General features: G+C 35.2%; 1 protein-coding gene across 1 annotated transcript in view; it reads right to left on the bottom strand.

Moving 5' to 3' along the window:
• LOC137623285 (uncharacterized) overlaps window positions 1–27,500 on the bottom strand; it is a 426,454-nt gene that overhangs the window by 357,790 nt on the left and 41,164 nt on the right. The window contains 1 exon segment of the mRNA XM_068354064.1: window positions 513–630. Coding sequence (XP_068210165.1) covers window positions 513–630 — 118 coding nt within the window.

Here is a 27,500-nt window from a genome sequence, read left to right on the forward strand (position 1 = left end):
CATGTCTGTTTTGACGTTGTTACTGTTTTTAGAATGCTTTATTGTTAATTTGTTCTCTTCATTTATTTATTTCCTTATTTCCTTTCCTCACTGGGCTATTTTTCCCTGTTGGAGCCCCTGGGCTTATAGCATCTTGCTTTTCCAACTAGGGTTGTAGCTTGGATAGTAATAATAATAATAATAAAAAGCAACCAACATATTATAGAGAGAGAGAGAGAGAGAGAGAGAGAGAGAGAGAGAGAAAGAAATATGACAAGTTAACGAAAGTAGTAAAAGCAACCAACATATTTTGAGAGAGAGGAGAGAGAGAGAGAGAGAGAGAGAGAGAGAGAGATAAGAAATATGACAAGTTAACGAAAGTAGTAAAAGCAACCAACATATTTTTTGAGAGAGAGAGAAGAGAGAGAGAGAGAGAGAGAGAGAGAGAGGGCAGGTGAAGAGCATGAGAAAAATGATGAGTAGTGGAAGGGGGGGGAGGGGTGGGGACGGAAGGGTTTAGCACACCCACTGACCTGGAATTTATCATGGTGGAGTTCCAGCAATCTCTTGACCTGGTAAGTGTCATTGTTCTTTATCGCCGTCTCCAGAAGCACCGCCTCGTTACTCAGGTCGTTGATGGACGAGGTCAGGCTGCAACAGAAGACAAATGAGTGTTGGCGCTTTGCCGCGTAATAGCTCGTCAATATGTGCGTACATGCGTACATATAATAACAAATATATTCAATCTCATAGCTACACTGTGATCATCAAGAGAGGGGTTCCGTGAGACAATAAACAAATAAATAAACAATTTATTCTTCTATACAGATCAATTGTTTTGCTACTACGCAAGAAACCTCATGAAATGACACACACACGCACACACGAGCATATTGCAACCACTTTCACCAGGGTATGACTATACCCTCTACCCATACCGGAGCACGAGTAGAGACCAAGTACAGTAGTTATACGTCTGGCAATACCACTAAACGTAACTGGAAATATATATATATATATATATAGTATATATATAATATATATATATATATATATATATGCCAGAAACTTACTCTTAAGTATATAAGGGATATATATATATATATATATATAATCGTATATATGAACTTAACCTCGATCAACCATTTTCAGTGACGTGTATTTCCAGATACCTACACAAACAATCTTCAATCGATCACCATGTATATCCTCATTCATTTTTCCATTGCACTATTTCCCAATTTTCTTTGCAGCCGCGATCATCAGCCATTTCCTATTCCAATCACAATTTTCTTTCTTATTTAAAACATACATTTCTATAATTTCCTTTAAATTAACTTATATTTTTTTTTCATTAGAACTCGTAATTCAACTCACCATTCATAAGGAAAACTGGAACATTGTGCAAAAATAAATTTTTATAATAAACTTTCTAAGTTTATGCACATCACTCTTTCCTCACTAATTACTTATCATACTCTCTCAATCCTAACCATACTAAATGTGTATACTCATTTTTTTTTTATTCCCTATATTTCTTACACGTACAGTTGGCTTCATTAATTCCTGTGCACTTCACCGGAAGCTAAGGAGACATCTGGCAGTGTTAGCAAAGAGAAACTGTTGGCGACGCTGCCTGTAAAACGAAAGTCGCTGAGCTTGTAAACTCATTCAGGGTTGCCAGGTTTTCCAAATGAGAAAAGGCCAACGTCTGATCAACTGCAGCTTTAAAAGGCCAACCTAATGGTGGAAAATGGCCGAAAATATAGCATTTAAGGCTAACAAATTTCTAAATAGGCCAAATTTAGGTATCTAGCATGAAAAAGGCCAAATTTGGAGTTTTTTTGGCCCGAAATGGCCAACCTGGCAACCCTGACACATGATCAAAAACAGTTTTATTCTTTAGACGAAGTGCTGTCAAGTAAACAACAATGTTTTTCTGTACAAAACTTCGTGAAAATAATACAAAAATTCTCTCAATTAAGTGCTTTCAATTTCAGTTTACTACTTTACAGGCAGCGTTGTCCCCAGTTTATCATTTGCTAAGCACAGCGTTACCTGCTACAATGTACAGCTGCCAGACGCTTCTTCCTTACCTTCCCGTGTGAAGTGCACTAGAATCAATGAAGCCAACTGTGCCTTAAACATTAAAGAAACGAACCGTGAAATTTTTCAACCATTCAATTCTTTTCACATCTTGGGCAACCATTCAATCAGACTATTGCAATCGCAACGATACATCTGCCCTGCCATTAACTGTTGCGCTCCAGAGCCTTTCCATTTTTTAAACCTCTTCGTGTACCGTTATATTGAAAAGTCTAACGCTAGTCTCTACACTATATTATTATTATTATTATTATTATTATTACTTGCTAAGGTACAACCCTAGTTGGAAAAGCAGCCCAAGGGATCCGACAGGGAAAATAGCCCAGTGAGGAAAGGAAATAAGGAAAAACTAGAAGAGAAAGTTTCAAAACAATAATGTCATTAAAATGAATCTATCATATATAAACTATAAAAAAAACTTGAAAATAACAAGATGATGAAAACTTTAAAATAACAAGAGAAAGAGAAACAAGATAGAATAGTGTGTCCGAGTGTACCCTCAAGCAAGAGATCTCTACCCCAGGACAGTGGAAGATCATGGTACAGAAGCTATGGCACTACTCAAGACTAGAGGACAATGGTTAGATTTTGGAGTGTCCTTCTCCTAGAAGAGCTTCTTACCATAGCTAAAGTCTCTCTTCTAGCAGGGTTATGCCTTCTGTGTTTTGAATTTGACTCTACATGATACGTGCATGTATTTATTTCCAATTACAAGAACTTAATGTTTATGGGGGTGACTTTATAAAGAAATCAAACTTGACCATTAAAATAACTGAACTGAGGATAAAATAAAGAAATCAAACTTGACCATTAAACTAACTGAACTGAGGATAAAATAAAGAAATCAAACTTGACCATTAAAATAACTGAACTGAGGATAAAATAAAGAAATCAAACTTGACCATTAAAATAACTGAACTGAGGATAAAATAAAGAAATCAAACTTGACCATTAAAATAACTGAACTGAGGATAAAATAAAGAAATCAAACTTGACCATTAAACTAACTGAACTGAGGACAAAATAAAGAAATCAAACTTGACCATTAAAATAACTGAACTGAGGATAAGATAAAGAAATCAAACTTGACCATTAAAATAACTGAACTGAGGATAAGATAAAGAAATCAAACTTGACCATTAAAATAACTGAACTGAGGATAAATAAAGAAATCAAACTTGACCATTAAAATAACTGAAACGAGGTTAAATTAAAAATTCAAACTTGATCATTAAAATAACAGAACTGAGGATAAAAAAAAATATATATATATATTTCACATATGTTAGCGACATATCAGTTATTGTAAAGAATGAAAAACAACTGGTGGAAATGAGGAACAACTTTAAACAGACGTCACGTTAATGGTGGTAATAGTGACTCCCCACCTATAGTCCATTTCTTTTATCGAGGCATATTTGCACCGACTCGCAGGGGTGCCCTTTTAGCTCGGAAAAGTTTCCTGATCGCTGATTGCTTGAACAAGATAATTCTAACCAATCAGCAATAAGGAAACTTTTCCGAGCTAAAAGGGCACCCCTGCGAGTCGGTGCAAATATGCCTCGATAAAAGAAATGGACTATAGTTAGTAAGCTTTTGGGCATTGCTCATCATTTAGGCAGCGCTTCTAGGAGAAGGACACTTCAAAATCAAATCATTGTTCTCCAGTCTTGGGTAGTGTCACAGCCTCTCTTAGTCTGTCTTGGGTTTGAGTTCTCTTGCTTGAGGGTACACTCGGGCACACTATTCTTTCTAATTTCTCTTCCTATTTTGTTATAGTTTTTAAAGTTTATATAGGAAATATTTATTTCAATGTTACTGTTCTTAAAATATTTTATTTTAGCCTTATTTCTTTGCCTCACTGGGCTATTTTCCCTGCTGGAGACCCTGGACTTATAGCATCCTGCTTTTCTAACTAGGGTTGTAGCTTAGCAAGTAGTAGTAATAATAATAATAATAATAATAATAATAATAATAATAATAATGATAATAATAATAATTAGATAGTGTGCATAAGGAACTCCAGAGCGCTTCGCCCGTTTTAATAAAAATAAAAATGGATATTCATCGAATGAAAGAGATTCATAAACAGACCCACGAAAAGCTTTTTCGAGAACCAACACCAGTCTGATGCTCATATCAAACTATATTGGTGTTATAAGTACATGTCTACAAGATATAGAAACGATAAAACACGTTTCAATAGATATAACAGAAATAGTGATTACACCAGCAAACGATAACGACTCAATATAATTGGTTATATTTTACGAGGAAAAGAAGACCAGCAGCTTCCTAATATGAAATAATCTCACAGACGTGACGTGAACATCGACATGAAATCGCACGAGAGTGGTTTACGCAATTATCGGTCCAATCAAGGACTGGAAGTTCCACAATGTTTCATAATCAAGGATTGGAAGTTCCACGATGTTTCATAATCAAGGATTGGAAGTTCCACGATGTTTCATAATCAAGGATTGGAAGTTCCACGATGTTTCATAATCAAGGATTGGAAGTTCCACGATGTTTCATAATCAAGGATTGGAAGTTCCACGATGTTTTATAATCAAGGATTGGAAGTTCCACGATGTTTCATAATCAAGGATTGGAAGTTCCACGATGTTTTATAATCAAGGATTGGAAGTTCCACGATATTTCATAAATAGGAATGACGCCCATAACGCTAATCAAAACGAACACCTAATACACTTATTATTATTATTATTATTATTATTATTATTATTATTATTATTATTATTATTATTACCTAAGATACAACCTCAGTTAAAAAGCAAGATGGTATAAGCCCAAGGTCTCCAACATGGAAAAATAGCCTAGTGAAGAAATGAAATAAGGAAATGGAACTAGTTTGACGAGAGAGAGAGAGAGAGAGAGAGAGAGAGAGAGAGAGAGAGAGAGAGAGAGAGAGAGAGAGAGAGAGATGGCTGGTTATAACATTATAATAACTGAAAATTAAAATGATAAAAAAACCTCTTCAAATTACGGAAGCTTTGCATATAATGAAAAAAAAAAATCCATCAATTAATGTGAAGATTGGATTTTCATTTATTTCTGTGCCATCATAAGCATTATAACTTTTCGATATTTTCTTTTAACGGTCACGTAACACTATATCTATATTCAAATCTTAATATTATGAGTTTACAATGCATTTCCTGAATTATACGAGATATGTATGACTTATATTTCGATTAAACAGTGACTAGCTAACAGTCATTGCTTAACTACCTTGACAATCGTACGATTCTCGTTTCTGCACTGCATCAGTGATCAAAAGTTTCATGTGAAGTGTATGAAGGTGCGGGGTGAGTGAAGAAATATTTGAAATGTTAAAAAAATTGGCATGCATAAATAATCGTGCCATGTGCTTGCCACTTGCATGAACCAAGCGTGAGCAGTGCGCGAACACTATCAACAGTACGTGTCAATGCGTAAAAAAGCTGTGCCGTTGCATTTCAATACGTAAACTGCGTAGAGAGTGCATAACTATGCGTGTACAGTGCACGAACCCGGGCTTAAACAATGCTTCACTCTGCGTATCAAATAAATGGCACGTCTTTCCCCGATGCATTGCGCAAATTCCGGAGACAAAAATCGAGATGTCTTCTTCTTCTTTCTCTACAATCTTGTCCATCTCTGGGGTGGCTATAATGGTTCTCCAACACATTCTTCCATTTCATTCAGTCCCGTGTATCTTTCTCGTTCAATCCCGACTCTCTCATATCTCTCTTCACGCAGACAATCCATCGTGCAAATGTCAACATAGCTTAATTACTCTGGATAGTTTAGACTAATTCTCTTCCGGAACTCGAATTCATTGCAATTCAAATAATTAGCCAATTGATGAGCTATTTGTTTTTATCTTTCTCTATGATTTCCAGCAATTCCTTATCATAACAACGACGTTGAACATTAACTGTTCTTTTTTTTCTTTTTTTTTAATTTGAAAATTATTCTTGGAGTTAACACATTATGGTAGACTTTTCTTCAGTGAAAGAAACAGGAAATTAAGCAAGATGCTTATTTCTAGTTTTAGGTCATCTTTAATAGTGCGTTACAAGAGAATATATTCAGTAAATACATGTGTGTGACACCCAAAATGCATAAGAATATATACTCTCTCTCTCTCTCTCTCTCTCTCTCTCTCTCTCTCTCTCTCTCTCTCTATATATATATATATATATATATATATATATATATATATATATATATATATATACACACACACACTGTAGATAGATAGATAAGGCATAGAGTATATACACAAACACACTTACATGTATAACCCACGGACTAATTGTTCTATCTGCCATAAAAACCTCTATTGAAGTCAAATTATGAGAATCAATTCAGTTAGATATGAAAATAAATCGTTATCAATATATACCCAGCCATTCAATTATGGTTTCTAAATGATCATTATTATTATTATTATTATCATTATTACTTGCTTAGCTACAACCCCAGTTGGAAAAGCCGGATGCTATAAGCCCAGGGGCCCCAACAAGGAAAAGGCCGGATGCTATAAGCTCAGGGGCCCCAATAAGGAAAATAGCCAAGTGAAGAAAGGAAACAAGGAAAATTAAAATGCTTTAAGAACAGTGACATTAAAATAAATAAAATAAAATAAACCATTGTTTCCCCATTATCAAACGAGTTTGTATTTTCCAAACACTTACATCTAAAGGTGTTAGGATAGCTCATTCCAACGAGTCTCAAGATGTCCCGGGAAGAAGGGTCATCACTTAGCCTAAATTGTATTTGTCAACAGTTATAAAAACAAGTTTTTTTTTATGGAACAAGTTGTTCGATTAACCAAAACCAAATTATAAGTTTACAAGGTCACTCATGAATGGCAGAAGCAAGGGACAGGACAAAGCAATGCCTAGAGACTGACCATATATTATTATTATTATTATTATTATTATTATTATTATTACTATCATTATTATTATTATTATTATTATCATTATTAGTTAAGCTACAACCATAGTAGGAAAAACAAGATGCTATACGCCCAAGGGCTCCAACAGGGAAAAATAACCCAGTGAGGAAAGGTAATAAGGAAATAAATAAACGATATGAGAAATAATGAAAAATTAATATAAAATATCTATAAGCTATAAAAAGACTCATATCAGCCTGTTCAACATAAGAACATTTGCTGAAAGTTTGAACTTTTAAAGTTCTATATATACATATGATCAACACACAAGACCCCTCTCCATCAAGCTAGTATCAGGGAGGACCAGGCAATGGCTGCTGATGATACAGCAGTAGAACCTATACGCTCCCCCAAAGTCCTCATCCCTAGTTCACAAGAATGGTTGCAGACACAACCAGAAACTATCGAGCGAAATTTACATCATAAGAAAAATTATCCTTAAAAATCTTATAAGTTAAATGATAGATCAGAACACGCTTTGTGACGTAACAATCAGAAAAAAAGACCTAGGCTTTAAGACGAAAAGAAGGAGTAATGGTTGAGAGAACAGATATGAGAATGCTAAGGTGGATTTCGAGAATATCATTGCTTGAAAGATTGGAAAATGATGAAAGAAAAAGGGCAGGTGTAGTAAAAATTACAGAGATGACAAGTGTGTCACGACTGAGATGGTGTGGGCACGTGTTGAGGATAGATGGTGGGGAGGGAGTGATGAGGGCTTGGGAGGAGCCTGTTAGGGGAAGAAGATCAAGGGGGAGGCAGAGAATTAGATGGTGAGATAAGGGGAAGGATGATATGGAGAGAAGATGTTTGGTGGAAAAGGATCCCTTTGCTAGAAGGCATTGGAGAGGGCGCATCAGGCAACCGACCCCTTAATGTAGGAAGAAGAAGAAGAAGAAGAAGAAGAAGAAGAAGAAGAAGAAGAAAAGGCCAAGACGCACCAAAGGGCGAAATCTTACGTGGGCGAGATAGGAAGGAAGGAGGTAATTCAACCGTATTCAGCTCCAGACTGACTTATAATTAGACTAATGGATAAAGGTAATCTTATTGATGTATCCAGGGCTCTCTCTTTCTCTCCCTCTCTGTTGAATATCAATCTGTCTATTTATCTTAAAGCTTGTTTATCTATCTATCAGAGATAGAATGGTAAAGTAATATTACTAAAAGATACGAAAATAAAATTCTAATTATCTAAACATACTCTCGTATGCTGCCACATAAACATTTCTCTTGCCTTAAAATTACAACTTGAACAATGACATTCTTTTCTCCTCACTAACCATAAAATTCCACGGCGTTAAATTCTGCCCACTCCTCATATACTCCTTCCACTTAATTGCTTTCAACCTTTACCCATTTCTCATCCATTTTCTATTTGCTAATCTCGCTTTCTTATCTTAATCAAATTTGTAGTCTATTTTAAAGCCTCCCATTTCCAGCTAACGCCTCTCTATTTCTATCTTAGTCCTAGCTACCTAATGATATGTTAACGCAAGTCACTTCAACTTAATTAAATAATCTACCAAATTTTTCAACACATTTTTTCTTCAACAAAGTTTACATATGATTATTCTCAAATAAAAATCAAGTAGACATCAGAGTTCCATATCCTCTTCTAATCTTGTTTGTTTCGACTCCTACACCATATAGCGTACACTAATTGTCATAAAAACACAAGTCATTGATATCTACACACACAAACACACACACATAAATATATATACACACACACACACACACATATATATATATATATATATATATATATATATATATATATATATATATATATATATTATATATATATATATATATATATATATATATATATATACAGACAGACGGACAGATAAACAAATATTTGCACGTGTAGATAGATACTTTAAAGGATATAATTAGATAGATAGATATGTTGTACAGATTCATCTGACATTTTGGGAACATTTTCTCTTACTATGAAATATGCAACTCTTAACTATGTAGGTCGTCTGCCATGAGGTACAAATTAAGACTGACCTGCTATGAATAGTAGTTACCCTCAAGAAAACGAAGCTCAAGTCATTTCCATTACTAAGAGGTTGGTTCACAGTCATAAACTAGGCACTTCTCTGCCCTTGAACACGGTACATTCTAGCCTCAGACCACTGGATTTTAAAGCTTTTAAACGTCACTCATGAATGGGCTGTGGCACCCTAGCAGTACCAGCTGAACTCGGTTGAGTCCCTTGTCAGGCTGGGAGGAACGTAGAGGAGAGGTCCCCTTTTATTATTATTTTTTTTTTTTTCATTTGTTGATGTCGGCTACCCCCAAAAATTGGGGGAAGTGCCTTGGTATATGTATGTATGTGATGAATGGCAGAGGTAAGGGACATTGATAATGATTTAGCAGAACATCGTCCAAGATATTAACGTATGGTCAGCACCCAAGACCCTCTTCACCCAAGCCAAGGCCAGGGAGGGCCAAGCAATGGCTGCCGAGGACTCAACAGGTACAACTATTGGCTTCCTCATACGCTCCATCCATAGCTTACAAGGATAGAGTGGTTCCTGAAACTACAAGAAACTATTGAGCTTGAGCAGGTCTCGAACCCCGTCCAGCAGATCACCAAGCAGGGAGGCTTCCAATAGGCTACTACAACTCTTGGACAGTATTGTCCAGATCCTACTCCATACTGTAGTCAATTATTTTAAGCGAGGCAGATTTGCACCGATTCGCAGCGGTGCCCTTTCAGCTCGGAAACGTTTCCCGATCGCTGATTGGTTGGACAAGATGATTCTAACCAATCAGGTAGCAGAAAACTTTCTCCGAGCTAAAAGGGCACCGCTGCGAGTCGGTGCAAATGCGCCTCATTAAAAAAAATTGAGTATACCACTTCGCAGCCATGATAAGAATGTTTAAAGTGGTTGTTGGCCCAACCTTGCTTTATAAAAGTTAAGTGTCGATTTTAGGTATAGATCAAAGGAAAAAAGAAATAGCTGATGAAATTAATAGTTTGCTTTATATATTTGGTGTGAAAACCATACATAGGGTGAAGAAAAATAATGATAACTAAGGTAGTAAAAAGGTTAGTGAAGTGAAAGGATGTATCAGTGGTTTGAGGTGGCCCAGTTATGTGTGAGGGAAGTAGGATAATAGGTGTGTGAAAAAATAGTACAGTTTAGGAGTACTAAGATGTGGGTGCATAGAATAGCCAACAAAGGGCTGGGATATATTGAATGGAAGATGTATTGAAAAGAAGGGCCTTACTATCAAGGATGTGTAAGAGTACATGGTAGAAAAGGGTGAATGGAAGAAGTTTGATGTACTGTCGATGATGCTATGTTGATGGTCAATCTATTTCTATTCCTTACATCTTTTAAATCTCCCACCTTACCCATATGCCTCCTCACCACATCCATTCATCTGATGCCCCGATGCCCCAAACCCCTCCTCCTCATCACTGACACATTCTTAGTTCTCTTGATTGGTTTCAATTCCTCTCTTATTACTGGTATTACATAGTATCTCAGACAAGCTTCCCTAGACTTCGCCTTCGCATGACTGTTGGTGACTAAAGATAAATGAATGTGGAAAAACTTTAATGTTGAAATATAAGTCATCATTCCGTTTTTCCAACGTCAGGTCTTTCACAACTTATCAGGAGGTGACCTCGGAGAAGAGATATATAAATTAACTTTGAAAAACAACGAACATTTTAGGGAGGTTTAACCATAAGAATAAAAAAAAAATAAACTTCCAAGAACATATAACTATCTTGGCAAAGTCTATTCCTTTCATTGACACCTTTTCTCAAACACCTAAATAATTTAAGAAGAAAACCAACCATCAATTTGATACCGACTTAAAGGCAGTCGTATAAAACCGAACGGAACGATGGAAAAATAAAGAGGTATGGTCTTACTTTCAGGGCCCTCCATTTGGTAATTCCCTCGAGATAAAGGAGAGGCAAAGGGAATGGAAACGAAGAAGAAATGGGGAAACAGAGGAGAAGGTAAAAGAATAATGGAGGCGAAAGTGTGAAGAAGAATCGTAGGTGCAAGAAAAGAATCGGAATGGGGCCTTTCATTACAATTATTGGGTACCGGCTGATGTGTCTCTTGGAGGGCTACGCTCTCTCTCTCTCTCTCTCTCTCTCTCTCTCTCTCTCTCTCTCTCTCTCTCTCTCTCTCTCTCTCTCTCTCTCTCTCTCTGTCCTTTTCACTTACCTTGCAACTCGGAACTTTATAAAGAGAGGTGCATTTTCTATCCAGCGTGTGAGACGGTCCTCTAATATAACACGGCGCTCTCATCTCGATTTCCATGGACAGTCTTTTGCAATTATTGGTTTTAGTTCTTGTATCTTTTCCGTGTAAAATTACAACTTCTTTTTTTAATTACAAGAGGAAAATTGTAGCCGTATTTTCTATCTAGGAAATCTGTACTTTACTTTTAAAAAATATACGGATATTGTAATGTAAAATATACATTACCCCTTATCATTACATTTTAATAAGGTATTCTAGAGTTTTTCAGATCTCTCTTTGAATCTCTATCTTCCTCGCTCCACCTATCCACATCATTCTCACTTTATTTTTCACCATTTCATACAAACTTATCTCTCTCTCTCTTGTTCGTCATATCCGTAACATCATAAAAATCCATGTTGGACAAGAGACTTGAAAGCCTCAGCCGAAGAAGAAAAGAGAGAAGGAGGAAGAGGACGAGGATGATGATGATGATGATGATGATGATGATGATGATAATGAGGAGGAGGTATTTTCCAACAACCTCTCCATCACTAACTCGCTCTTCCAGGCCCTCAACCCATCTGTCCAGACTAACCCAAGCTCTCATGGTATGAGCTTCGCACTCGATAAGTTTAGAATTACTATTATTATTATTATTATTATTATTAGTATTATTATTATTGTTATTATTACTTGCTAAGTTACAATCCTAGTTGGAAAAGCAAGATACGAGCCCAAGGGCTCCAACAAGTAAAATAGCCCAGTGAGGAAAGAAAATATGGAAAAAAATAGTGCGCTTGAATGTACCCTCAAGCAAAAGAATTCTAACCCAAGACCAAGGTACAAAGGATATGGCACTACCCAAGATTAGAAAACAATGGTTTGACTTTGGAGTGTATTTCTCCTAGAAGTGCTGCTTACCATAGCTAAAGAGTCTCTTGTACCCTTACCAAGTGGAAAGTAGCCACGGGACAATTACATATTATTATTATTATTATCATTATTATTATTATTATTATTATTATTATTATTATTGAATGCTAAACTACAACCCTAGTTGGAAAAGCAGGATGCTATAAGCCCAGGGGCCCCAACAAGGAAAATAGCCCAGTGAGGAAATGAAACAAGGAAAAATAAAATATTTTAAGGATAGTAACAACATTAAAACGAATAAAAACAATAAAAACTTCAACAAAACAAGAGGAAGAGAAACTACACAGAACAGTGTGCCCAAGTGTACCCTCAAGCAAGAGAACTCTAACCCAAGACAGTGGAAGACCATGGTACAGAGGCTTTAGCACTACCCAACACTAGAGAACAATGGTTTGATTCTGGAGTGTCCTTCTCCTAGAAGAACTGCTTACCATAACTAAAGAATCTCTTCTACCCTTACCAAGAGGAAAGTAGCCACTGAACAATTACACTACCGTAGTTAACCCCTTGGGTGAAAAAGAATTGTTTTGTAAACTCACTGTTGTCAGGTGTATGAGGACAGACGAGAATATGTAAAGAATAGGCCAGACTATTCGGTGTCTGTGTAGGCAAAAGGAAAGAACCGTAACCAGAGAGAAGGATCCAATGTAGTACTGTCTGGCCAGTCAAAGGACCCCCTAACTCTCTAGCAGTAGTTAACACCTTGAGTGAAGAATTGTCTAATTAGCTTAGTGTTGACAGGTGTATGAGGAAAGAGAAGAATGTGCAAAGAATAGACCAGACTATTCGGTGAATGTGTAGCCAGAGGAAATATGAGCCATAACCAGAGAGGTAACCAATACAGTAATTTCTGGCAAGTCAAAGGACCCAATTACATCCATACCAAGACAAACGAATACTTCATATTCTGTTACAAAAAGCTTTCAATAACAAAAATAAAATTTTAATGATTTCCATACGAATATAGCAAAATTGAAAATTTCCAAATAAATCTTAACACATATTTAATAATCAGAAAAAAACACTTGAGTGTGTTAAAAATTAATAACAATACCCAAAGAGTCTTTCCTTGCATGTCGATTCTGATCTTGAGACCATTGCCTAATGGAGATAACTTTAACTCTTCAACTTTTAACTTTTAAAGGTTTGAAGATCGCTCATGAATGGCAGAGATAAGGGACAGTGACACTGTCCTAGTAAGCAGGTAAATGCCCTAGAGACTGACCACCCAAGCTAGGACCAGGGAGGGTCAGGCAATGGTTGCTGATGACTCAGGAGGTAAACCTATAGGCTTCCTTAAAACCCCCATCCTTAGCTCACAAGGATGTTGAGGCTACAGCGACACAAGGAACTAACGAATTTGAGCGGGACTCGAATCCCAGTCCGGCGATCACCAGTCAGGGACGTTACCTAATAGGCCACCAAAATCCAAACAATTTTTACCCATTTGTCTGTCTTCTCTCCTTTCCAATTTCCCCCCAAATGTCTGGCGAAAAACGTTACATGATCTGTCATTTCCAAAAGTATTTTGGCTTTTGTTTTTCTCGCAGGTGTCGTAGGAAGATCAAGTTGCTAAAACATAAAAACAAAATGCTTTTAAAATCCTGATGCATTTCTTCATTCTCGTTACAATTACTATTAAAAAGAGATTTGTCAGCCCAATGAGCCAAGTTTGACTCTCACAGAGCTGGTCCGATCAAGTCCAAGAAGAAAAAATATAATTTATATTAAAGCTAAAATATAAATGAAATAAAATATATCGTCCATACATTGTATAAGGTAATAAATAAATTATGAAGTGAAATCGGTGATAAAAAGAAATTTAAATCTTATCCATAAAACCTGTTTATTAAAAAAGTTAAAATCTTAAAAATGGAGAAATTCTCAGAGTCCGATAGAGGGCCAATAAAACTTTTCTCACCAAAACATCTCTCTCTCTCTCTCTCTCTCTCTCTCTCTCTCTCTCTCTCTCTCTCTCTCTCTCTCTCTCTATTCCCATTTCTACAATAACACATTTCCAAATCCACTGCCACTAATTTCATTACTACTCTTCTTGCACTTTGAATTCTTCCCATGAGGGCATCAAACAAAGATTCTCTCTCTCTCTCTCTCTCTCTCTCTCTCTCTCTCTCTCTCTCTCTCTCTCTCTCTCTCTCTCTCTCTCTCTCTCTCTACAGGTACTATTGTAGAGACTTCTAAACCAAATTGCTTCGTTTGAAGAGAGTTTTCCCCTAACGCTAAATTGTGGACTTTTCTTTGTTGTTTCCACTGCCTGGGCAGCGTACGGATACCACGTTATCTTATATTCAGGTTTCGATTAAAAATAAATGTTGTACGAGACTGGCAAGAGACAAAACGCTTGGATAAACACAAATACTTTGGGTACAGATATAAATTCAAGTGGCTGTATTCATTCACATACATACATACATACACACACCCCCAATATATATATATATATATATATATATATATATATATATATATATATATATATATATATATATATACTGTAAGAGATTCAGCAATACAGGCATTTCTAGCCTTCAAAGGGATAAGAATATTTATCTTAGGTAATAACCTATAGTCTACAATATATGAATATTAAAACTTCTTTCATAAGCAAGGATTGCATCCTAAAAATCCGAATCCTCATATTCACTAAAATAATACCAATAATGATAATGATAATACAGTAGTAACGTGTTCGCCTAGCATTCACATGGCAGTATATTGATCCCAGCCCTGGACCGTGAGTTTAAGCTGTTTACTGGGGAGGCCACTGACTGTGGTTGTACACTAGAGTGGGGGATTTGGGCTTTCCCGGCTGACGCTCTGGTGAGCATCTGTTCTGGGGAAACTGGAACTGAAACCAGACACCTTTAACCTTTAGATGAAATCAAGCAAGTATTATGTTGCGTCCTGGACTTATTGGAGAGAAGAGCATCGAGGATTTGGGAAATACTTAATTAGGAATGCAAGATTCAGACATGAGTAAATATACCGTGCAATACTGCCAAATTTAATTTTATTATTAAGAAAAGTGCAATTTTAAAAGAATGCTTGACAAAATTATGTACATATTGGACGTCTATATCTTATGCTTGAGTAATGCAAAGGAACTGGTATAAATATTGTTAAATTCTAAATTTTGATCATTGAATATTCAAAACTGATTCTTATTTGATTTATGCAATTTGCCATTTGGCATCAAGTTGCATCAGGTTACATTAAGGGGTCGGTTGCCTGATGAGCCCTCTCCAATGCCTTCTATTAAAGGCATCCTCTTCCACAAACCTCTTCTGTCTATACCATTCTTCATCTTATCTCGTCATCTAATTCTCTGCCTCCCTCTCGATCTAACACCCTCCCCCTTCAACAGGTTCCTCCCAAGCAACCGGGCTACAGACCCTCAAATCTAACCTGAAGTAAAATTTGAGAGGCTGGACAGCAAGATGGGAGAATATAAGCCAGAAAAACTCGATAGCTTTGCTGGTCATCTTTGATGACTCTTTTATAAAACAAAAGCAAGTGGTAACCACAATTACCTCTATCAAAGAGGTTATGGTTCGGTTGCCTAGTGGTCTGATACAGGGTTGCACAAAATGTTATCCGAGGAATTGTTTTTAGAAAATATTAGCATCTTTGTTCTTTATATGAAGACTGACAGCTAAAAATTTTATTTTGGCCTTTAATGGATGAATCCTAGAACTTGACGGTTTGCAGTTTCTGCTGAACGCTTTTATTATAACAGTGAACTTAAGCCTTGGCCAGAGCTTCAGCCATTGTGTCAGTACTCCAGTCTTAAGAACAAATTCTCTTGCCTGATACATCTCCTCGGTAAAACGTTCTCGTTTTTTATTACTATAATTTTTTTTCTCAGGTGATTATCAATCAAATGTTTTCTTTTTATCAAAGTAATAACTCAATTCTCCTGCTTTTTCAATTTTCCTGCTTTCTTTTATAATTTAAATGGAATCCATACTGTGGCCCACCAGTTGATGTGGCCATTCCCTTTCCCTCGCGTGTTATACAACAGCTCCACCATGACAGTTTGATTCACTCCCAGGATTTATATCTTAATCAGTGGAGTTCTTTCTATTCTCTCTTGCCACGGATGCAAAGAGTCGTAGTTTTCAGTGTTGTTATAAGTAATTTATAATGGTATTTTTATATATAATATTGTCAAACGATTGATTGACTGATTGATTTAGAATTCTCTAGCATCCTGACATCGAAGGTCATTGACGCTGATACCGTTTCTTATAAAGAATGAGACAGTCTACACTTTAAAACAATAAAAGCGAAGATGTCCTTATAAAATTTAAATAGCAGCTTTCAGAAAACCTGCTTCGGAAATAAATCTAAAATTACAGCTGGCTAAGTACAACGCATCCTGCCCAAAAATCTTCCTAAGGATGAACCTGTCATCCTCAAATGAATTTCCAATGAACAGGAAATACTCCAAGGGAATGTGTTGTCATCTATGTTGTTTTATCCTCCTCATGCAACAAATATCTATTTATTTCGGTACTATAAGTGAAGTATTCAGTTAACAAATGCCTCACTGTCAAGGGTATCAAACAGTCGTCGCAATATGGTTGGTGTTGGCACAGTCATCAGAAACTCGTGTGTCAGCCGAGTGTGTCCAATGTGGAGACGAGAAAGAGTAGTCTCCCCCTTTCTGTAAATGAGTAAGAAATTGATAGATGATTCAAATTAATACTAACGACTAGAGAACAAACCTTTGTATGCGTGAGATGTGTTTCCTTGAAAGAAAATGTCCTTTCCTTTTTTTTTTTTTTTCAAAAAGTATATAAGACAACCGGTTATCTTCGACAGTATCATTGCGCAAAAAATGGAGCACTACCTCCAAGTAATAATTTCATGGATGAGTTCCAAACGTGACTTTCATGAAATTATATATACAAATGCACACACAATATATTTATATATATATATATCTATATATATATATATATATATATATATATATATATATATATATATATATATATATATATATATATATATATATATATGCATAATACTACGATTTACCATTTAAGAGTGTTCCCCAAATCCAGTACCGATGACTTTCCATTTGATACCGTCTTAAGAATATGCCATAGAGTAAAATAATCCTCCACCTAAAGACGTCTTATCGATATCGCCAGACCTTTCAGACTACGCAGAGAGAGAGAGAGAGAGAGAGAGAGAGAGAGAGAGAGAGAGAGAGAGAGAGAGAGAGAGAGAGAGAGTAGCAAACGTATGGCAATATTGATCAGAACGCCATGTCTCTTCTAGGGTTAAGTAAATATTCTGTGGCCATATGATAAAATGCCGACTGATATTTCTGGGGACGAAATGTATCTAGTTCTGCTAGCTGTTTTAGCCGTAGTAGAGTCTAGATTAAGAGCTACGATTTAATAACATATTTCCATGAATAAAAAAAATGGTGCAATTGTGAATATATTTTCATCATCATCTCCTCCTACGCCCAATGAAGCAAAGGACCTCGATTAGATTTCGCCAGTCGTCTTCATCTTGAGCTTTTAAATCAATACTTCTCCATTCATCATCTCCTACTACACGCTTCATAGTCCTCAGCCCTGTAGGCTTGGGTCTTCCAACTCTTCTATTGCCTTGCGGAGCCCAGTGCGAAGAGCATGCCAAAACCATCTCCATCTACCCCCTTACCATGTCCAGTCCAATCCTTTTGCACCATTTCAAACTGTTAGTACGTTAATTACAAAATTTATTCATGTGAATATATTATGAAGTATATACAATATTATAAACTTTAAAAATTGTAAATGCATATTTCTTAATAATAAAAAAAACCCGTTTATTGGCCACTTATACTGTTAAGTCATAACGAAGAACATTTCAGTTAAACGTTGTATTCCCCATACCGCTACGAACAAACGCTCCATAGCAGCTACGAACAAACGCTCCATAGCAAATGAAAAACAAGAGCATTTAATCCCAAAATCTATAAATATATATTCTATAATCTATTACCAACCATCCCATTTTTTTACTAACTTTAAATCTGACAGAAGTCAAGTGAATCTAAATAATATCTGATAATTGATTTCTCTCTCTCTCTCTCTCTCTCTCTCTCTCTCTCTCTCTCTCTCTCTCTCTCTCTCTCTCTCATTAATCTATTTCAAGTCACTCATATGTATGTCTTTCTGTCTTCTTATAATGGTTGTTACTAAAATCAAATATTTCCTGATAAAGTAAATCATAATAAACAGAATTTTTATTATTTCATATCAATGTTAATTATAATAAACCTAATCAAACAAATAGAAGGAAACATGAAATTACAAAATTGTCTTCAATACAGCACCTTACATGAACGAATAAGCGAACATTTTGTATCATTATTCAATAATGTCTACAAACTTAATCTAGTATACAAAAAAATAACAGTTTCCCATTATTCTTTCCTTCTTAAGAGGACTAATATTTTTACTAACCTTTCCCTTTTCCAAACCAGCGATTTGAAGTCTACAACTGTTCAATAAAAAATTTTACTTGCAGACAAAAACAAATAAAAAATAAATGTGATCTATCTAATCAAAAGAGAAAGGAGTACGACTAAAAAGTGTAAAACAATGCATTAAATGATTTTGCAAAAGATTTCACATTTCGAAATTCAATTAACGGATATAAAACTTGAGAAAAAAAATACACTGAACTGATAAAAAGGTTCCCTCTCTCTTTAAATATACTGACGGGTATCTATCCACGCACTGCTTCGCAGATATAGCAAGAATATAGCATAAAAAAGGGACCAAAAATAGACGCTAATTGCATTAATCACAGACTCGCTTCCACGAGAAAAGGGGATTAGACGAAAAAGTACAGCTCCTAAGTTCATTCTACTGCACATCCCGCAACATTTTGAAAAACTATTTAGCAGAAGTTTAAGAATTTAGTAGCAGGGCTCTCTTAACTTAAAACAGAATTAGAGTAGTTTTTTTTTACTTGTAGTTTCCAAGCGAAAATATAATGGCCAACTTCAAAAGTTCAAAGTTGTAGCAAATGTTTTTTATGTTGAACAGGCTGACCTAAGACTTTTTTATAGCTTATATATGACATATCTGTAATGATGTTACTGTTTTTAAAACAATTTGTTGTTAATTGTTTCTCATATCATTTATCTATTTCCTTTCCTCACTGGGCTATTTTCCCTATTGGAGCCCTTGGGCTTATAGCATCTTGCTTGTCCAACTAGGGTTGTATCTTAGTTAATAATAATAATAATAATAATAATAATAATAATAATAATAATAATAATAATAATAATAATAACAACAACCGTTTTCAGAGAAAATATGGAATTGTATAATTATCTTCTTCCTCAAAGCAATTTTTGAAAGCTAAAGAAGGATCCTTCCTTAGCACGAACATGTTACAAGAGAGAGAGAGAGAGAGAGAGAGAGAGAGAGAGAGAGAGAGAGAGAGAGAGAGAGAGAGAGAGAGAGAGAGAATCAATTGGGCGTCAAAGGAGCCTCTTTACCTTCAAAGTCTAAGTTAGCTCGTGTTCCAATGAATAGATCTTGTAAGGAATTGCTATTGTTAATTGAGTTCAAGACAAAGAAGTGAATATAGTGAATGCTAATTAACCAGACAATCTGATCATTCGTTCCCCAAGAAAATGACAGTCGACAGCCTGGTAAATAAAAACGTTGTGTATAAAGGATTTGGAATTATAAACAAGGCATTAACAATTAGACTGAGTCAAAATGAATAGATTTTCAAAGTAAAAGCATTCACAGGAAGAGTGAGTAGGCCCTGATTCGCCAACTGTATAAAAAATTTACAGTCTTCCTGAGAGACATGAAAGGGCTGATCAAGGTGGAAGAACAACAGGTGAACTGGCGCGCAGCTCGAGACGAGATAGTGACGTTTCTGTGACGTCACGCGGAATCCAGAACTCTTGGTCAAATATTACTGAAATGCATTTCTGGCCTTTGAGCACTTTTCTTCCACCTTGAAGCTAATCTTGCAGAGGAAATCCAACATCATAACGAATATTAATGGAAGCTATTTTCTATTGTTCATTATGAAGAAAACGATAATTTCAAGAGAAAAAATGCGCAAAAAGCAAGGGTTGTGATAGCCTATTAGGAACATCCCTGCCTTGTAATATGTTGGACGAGGGTTCTAGAACAGCTCAAGTTAGATGCCTTCTGATAGTGTCTGCAGCCACACCATCCTTGCAAGTTAGGAATCCTGTTTTGGGGAAGCCTGTAGGTCTATCTGCTGAGCCACCAGCAGCCGTTGCCTTCCCCTCCTTGGTCCTAGCTAGGGTGGAGGGGGAGGTATGATCAACCTCTAGGGTATTGTCCTGTTCCTTTTACCTCTGCCATTTATGAGAAACCTTTATACTTGACCATTTATAACAAAAAAAAATTAAATATTCTTTCTGAGTGTGGATATGTTAACCTGGTAGAGGGGTTTGTGTATCGCCATGATCAGCAAAGCTAAACTAGTCAGGGCCACCCATATTAGGTTGCTTTGTTATGAACGATCAGCCTAAAGTCGCTCACCATCACCAATCTGCAGCGGCCAGCGTGGTGATGTAAATGGCCAAACCCAAGACATGACTATAGACATGTCTGAGGCCTTTTTCCTGTAGTGGACAAGAAACGGCTGCATTTGTAGCTGTTTTATATATATATATATATATATATATATATACACATATATATATATATATATATTATATATATATATATATATATATACATATATATATATATATATATATATCAGTACTGAAGCCCCTCTCCATCAAGCTAGAACCTGAGAGGGCCAGACAATGGCTATTGATGACTCATCAGGATACCTGTGGACTTCCCCAACCACCACCCATCCTTAGTTCAAAAAGCTGGTGAGGTTACAGACATTATTAGAAACTATCGCGCTTTAACGGGTTTCGAATCCCTGTTCAACAGATTGTGAAGCAGTGAAGTTTCCAATATGCTTCTACGCCCATTATGAACTAAGCAATTAATATGGGCAAATTTATCTTAATTTACCTAAATGTAAGTGTACTAAGCGATAAAGGATTACCTCCTCTAAAGTGATTCCTGAGCTATACGAGGTCGAACTTAAAGCATCAAATAGAAAAGTGAGCTTCCTCAATTGTATGCTTATCTTTTTCACGTAAAAGAACACTCCACGAAGAACTTCAAAAGATAGTTAGAAATGATTATATCATATCCCTAATTAATTAAAGGAATGATCGAAATGTAATAAAATCCACAATTCTTTACAAGTTGAAAGGTTTAAAGGCCACTCATGAATGGCAGAGCTAAGGGACAGGGATAATGCCCCAGAGACTGATCGTATATACATATGATCAGCGCTCAAGGGCCAGGCAATGGCTGCTGATGGCTCAGCAGTTAGACCTCTAGGCTTCCCCCCAAATTCTACTTCCTTAGCTCACAAGGATAGTGAGGTTGCAGAATCTCCAAGAAACTATCAAGCTTGAGCGGGACTCGAACCAATTTCCGGTAATCGCCAGGCAGTGACGTTTCTAATAGGCTACTTTCATAAAGTATTACTTAACATATAAGTATACTTTTCATATAGCTAGGTTGGTAGCGTCGTGGGCTTCTGTTTCAGAGGCGACCCCGCCAAGGAAGCGAATATCGTGAGACCTTCTACCGGAGGGTACTCCCCAGGGTGGCGCCTGGAGGGGGAGGTTAGAGGAGAATGATGTAGATCGTCTCAGTGGAGACCTAAAATCCGCAACTTTAACTTTTTTTAAAGAGCACTCCACCTACAACTTCCAAAGACATTTATAAATAGTAACATCATATTCCTAAATGATTAAAGAAATTAAAAAAAGAGCAGTTCAATCCCTAATTCTTAACAAGTGTACTAAGTATATTCCACCCACCAGACAGCAAACAATGAGATCGTGGATTTTACTTTAAGAAGGAATTACTGGATTATATCGCCTACCACAAGCCCACGAAATCCAGATTCGATCAGTAATAATGATAAAGTTCCACTTTCTTTCTAGGTCACTGTACATGATTACTTCAGAAAAAGATTAGAGTATCTTAGCTGTTATATCGTGAGTTAAAAAAAAACTAAGCCTACATTAACATTACCATGTTGATGGAAATAAAATTTTGACAGAAGCCTAGCCATAAAAAAGGAGTTAGATGATATACTATTAAATTCAATATTGAAAGGATAATTCGGTACTAAAGTAGAAAAAAATATCTTTTTTTTTTTGTTTTATGGTTTACTATGGCAATAAAAAGGTCATGACAAACTTTTATAATGAATTAATTTTCAATTTACTTTACTTATTTTTTGGAAACATAAAAGATCAACACAAAAGAAAGACTAAAAAATTTTAAATCTCTTTCCCACTGTTTTGATTCAAAACTGAAAACGATATCGAAAAATAAAATGATTTAGAGCATATTCTGATATAGTAAAATATTAAAAAAAAAAAAAAATCTTTATTGAATATCTATTAAATGATATCTTCTCTATCTAAAGTTCCCTTTATTTCTAATTTTTGAGAACCTTCTTTAACATTAACCCCAGTAAGATAATGGCAAGATATCATCAAGAAAAAAAAAAAAAAAAAAAAAAAAAAAAAAAAAAAAAAAAAAAAAAAAAAAAAAACAACAACACACAAGAATAACTAATATAAAAATGATTTCCCGAAAAGGAGAAACCCACACAATTCCAATCTACAAAATGAACCCGTCTATTTATAAGGACAATCTCAATGAAACAATAAATGTGGAAAAAGGAACAAGGATAAAAGGGAAAAGATTACATAAGGAATAAAAGGAAATAAAACTGGTTTAACCGATAAAAATACAATTGAAATGAGCTCATGGGAGGTAAGGAATGAATAGACTCATTATAAAGTAATCGGCTTATACACACGAAATGCGATGGAAATGAAAGAGAGGATGAGGGAGGAAATGAGCTGTCATCATCTCTATTTTTTTCCTCTTAAAAAAAATTTAAAAAAAATAAATATTTTCCTAGAACTTGATTCAACAGATGGAAGTAAATGACCCTGAAAGTCTCTTAAATTATTTATCATAACACTAGTGTAGGTGTGCTATACCAAACACACACACTTATATACATACATACACATTTGCAGTTTATATATATATACATATATATAAATATACATATGTGTGTGTGTATATATACATATATATATATATATATATATATATATATATATATATATATATATATATATATATATGTGTGTGTGTGTGTGTATATATGTGTGTGTGTATATATACATATATATATATATATATATATATATATATATATATATATATCTATATATATATATATATATATATCTATATATATATATATATATATATATATATATATATATATATATATATATATATATAAAATGTGTTTGTGTGTGTTTGTGCATTCATATCATTTGAAGGAGAAAGGATTAATGAGGTGAAATCATTTAAATATTTAGGAACTATGATCTCTAATACCGGATCTTCAGAATTTGAGTTTTGTGAAAGATTGAAAAAAGCAAATCAGACAATGGCTAGATGAAGTAAAGTTTGGAAAGCAAATCGCCTGAAATTACAGGCTATTTATCAGTTTGATGAGATCGGTGTTACTGTATGAATATGAGTCGTGGTTTGACAATGAAACAATATCCAACAGATTTTGTAGACTTGAGAACAAAGCCCTCGGAAGGATATTGGGAGTTAAATGGCGGGACAGGATTCGAAATGAAACTATAAGAGATTACTATAGTGCCAAATGAAACTATAAGCGAGATTACTCGAGTGCCATATGTGGATGATATCACGGTGAGGGGTAGATGTAAATGGTTTGAGCATGCTCTTTGCACTCCCCAAGAGAGATTAGTTCACCAAACTTTCAACTGGGCTCCACAACGCACTAGATGAGTTGGAAGTCCCAGACCTACATGACTGAGGACTATGATGCGTGAAGTGGGAGATTTTGAATGGAGAAGTATTGATTTAAAAGCTCAAGATAGAGTCTAAACGAGGCCTTTTGCGTCAGCCAATAGGCGTAGGAGGAGATGATGATGATGATGAGGATAATATGATGATATGATGATATATATATATATATATATATATATATATATATATATATATATATATATATATATATATAATAAATAAATAAATATATATATATATATAAATAAATAAATATATATATATATATATATATATATATATATATATATATATATATATATATATATATATATATATATATCTGTCTCTGATTTTGATAAACGAGATGACTATTCTGTTTAATAAGACGTTGGTTGGTATGTTCAAATATATATTGTTTTTTGCAGTGAGATAAAAGAACAACATGTACGGAAAGCCCTACAAAAAAAAAAAAACCAACATAAATAAACCTAAGCACATCTAAAAAAAAAATAAAACGAACACGCTACAGAATATGAATTAGAAATATGTTACAATTCATCGATTTCATTGTAGTTATTGACCCGAATTCTACAGAAATGAATGAAAAATTCTAACTGAAAAAAATCAAATAAAGATCTTATCCTTTTTCCATTAGAGATTTCATCACTAAAGTGGACCATAAGGTGAAATGAAATTACAATGACTGTGGTTAAAATAATAAATTATCTCAAGATCTAAAGATTTCATCTCCATTGGTGGAATGAAAAAAAATTGGAACGGTTATCATCGACATAAGATATACACCACGTATACATACATACGCAGTCAGAAGGTTAAACTTGCAGCGAATGTTTTCACGTTGATCAGGCTGACACAAGTCTCTTTTCGAAGCTTAAATATAACAGAACTACTTTAACTTTGTTACTGATCTTTAGATATATTCTTTACTAATTCTCATATACTTCATTTATTTCCTTATTTTCCTTCCTCACTGGGCCATTTTTCGTGTTGGAGCCCTTGGGCTTATAGAATCCTGTTTTTGAATAGGGTTGTACCTTGGATGATGATGATGATGATGATGATGATGATGATAATTATAATTATAATGATAATAATAATAATAATAATAATAATGATAATAGAAAATATAATAATGAAAATAATAATAATAAAAATAATAATATTCATATATGTTTTGTACATTACTGTAGTCCAATTCCGTTACGCATTATAAAACTTTGCAAACCAATAATTGTGAATACAACTTCCTTACTTTAACCGGTAAAACTTTCACATTAAGTAGCATCAAATCAAGTAAATAAACAAATTGCTTCCGGGTTGCAAGCGCTTCTTATAATTGCCATCAAATAATAAAAGTAATAAAAACAATTAACATCGAAGAGCCGAAACAGCGAATCGGGTCATTTCAGACGCCCTCCAAATAATATCCCCTTAATTACGAAAAAACTAATGATAAAAATCTAATTAGCCATCAAATTTCATAATTAGTCTAAACGACTTTTACTTTCCAGGAAGCTCTCGACCTCTCGCAGATTGGAGATTGCGTCATATATAACCACCAACTTCCACTTCAACCCCCTTGGTGCCCATGGTGTATACCATAACACCCCCCCCCCCCCCCAAGACACCTTATGACCACCACAGTCCCCAGCCACCACCCAATCTTGGCACCCATCACCCATAGGGTACCGCCTTGCACTGAACACAGCATTAAATGTTCGTGCAGTATCCAGAAATGTGATCCAATGATCCTTATATAATCTCTCTTATATAATAAAGAGCAAGTGCCTGGCTACACACACACACTTACACACACACACACACACACATATATATCTATCTATCTATATATATATATATATATATATATATATATATATATATATATATATATATATATATATAAATGGTACGGTCACTGTCATACAAGCATCCTGGACTTAGGTTCGATTCCCGGCCAGTCAGATGCTATTGTCTTTGATTGATTTCGCCTCGAGACTCTGATCCCAAGGTCGGTGAGAGAATAGAAACATTAATATATTAAAATATGGCTTATTTGAAATATATATATATATATATATATATATATATATATATATTGAATATCGTTCCTGTCATACTGAACTGCATTGCCAGACTTATAACTAGTCTGTCTCTCGCCGCCCATTGGGTAGGAGGGAGAGAGATTAGCCATAAACGATGGTGGCGGGGGGGGGGGGGGGTACTCCGAGAGGTAAACTCGGAAACCACAATTGCCGAGCTGTAGTTAGGGAAGGGGAAGGAGATGGAAAGGTTTGAAGTTGTGTGTGTGTGTGTGCATATCTGAATATTCAACAGACATTTTTGACAGGTCACGTACAGGAGTAACTATAATAACAATAAAATCTTATTAAGAATTAAGGATAGATCATATAATTTGTTTTTCTTGGTAGGAACGATGATATACGTGAGTTGCCGTCCTCTAACCCGAGGCCATTTTGAAAACACGTCTCAAACGTTAGGAATTTCGAATTTAAAGTAAATTACTATTATATTAGGCAATGTATTCTGAAAAAGGTTTACCAGCTGAGCCACCAGCAGCCATAGCCTGGCCCTAACTTAGGTGAAGAGGAGTCTTGGGCGCTGATACATATATATATATATATATATATATATATATATATATATATATATATATATATATATATATATATATATATATATATATATATATATGGTCAGTTTCTAGGGCACTGCTCTGTTTCCTAGGGCAATGGCACTGTCCCTTGTCTCTGCCATTCATGAGCGGCCTCTAAAAAGCCTTTAAATTTAGGTTCGTCCCAAGTCTTCATTCTAGATACACATTCTTATAAAAAAAAAACACTTTGTTTATAGCCATGAAATCTTCTCGTGTAATTAACTATGTGCATTGTGTCCTAGATTCGGGGAAGAGGGAAAACCTAAGCGTACAGTTTTTTTTCGCAAAATTCGTAGATCGACTGCTTGTAAAAAATAATTCACCCCGACAATTAATAAGTTTTGACATCTCTTTATCATCGAAAATACTTCTGTTACGGTAGATATCATCATCATCATAATTCCCCTATATGGACACAAAGGACCCGGATTAGATTTCGCTAGTCGTCTCTATCTTGAGCTTTAAATTCAATACTTCTCCATTCATCATCTCTTACTTCACGCTTCATAGTCCTCAGCCATGTAGGCCTGAGTCTTCCAACTCTTCTAGAGCCTTGTGGAGGCCTGGTGAACGTTTGGTAGAAATGGTCACCTCAACTTGATTATAGTTTCATCAATAAA

The sequence above is a fragment of the Palaemon carinicauda genome, chromosome 30, assembly GCF_036898095.1.
Source record: "Palaemon carinicauda isolate YSFRI2023 chromosome 30, ASM3689809v2, whole genome shotgun sequence".
Classification (NCBI taxonomy): domain Eukaryota; kingdom Metazoa; phylum Arthropoda; class Malacostraca; order Decapoda; family Palaemonidae; genus Palaemon; species Palaemon carinicauda.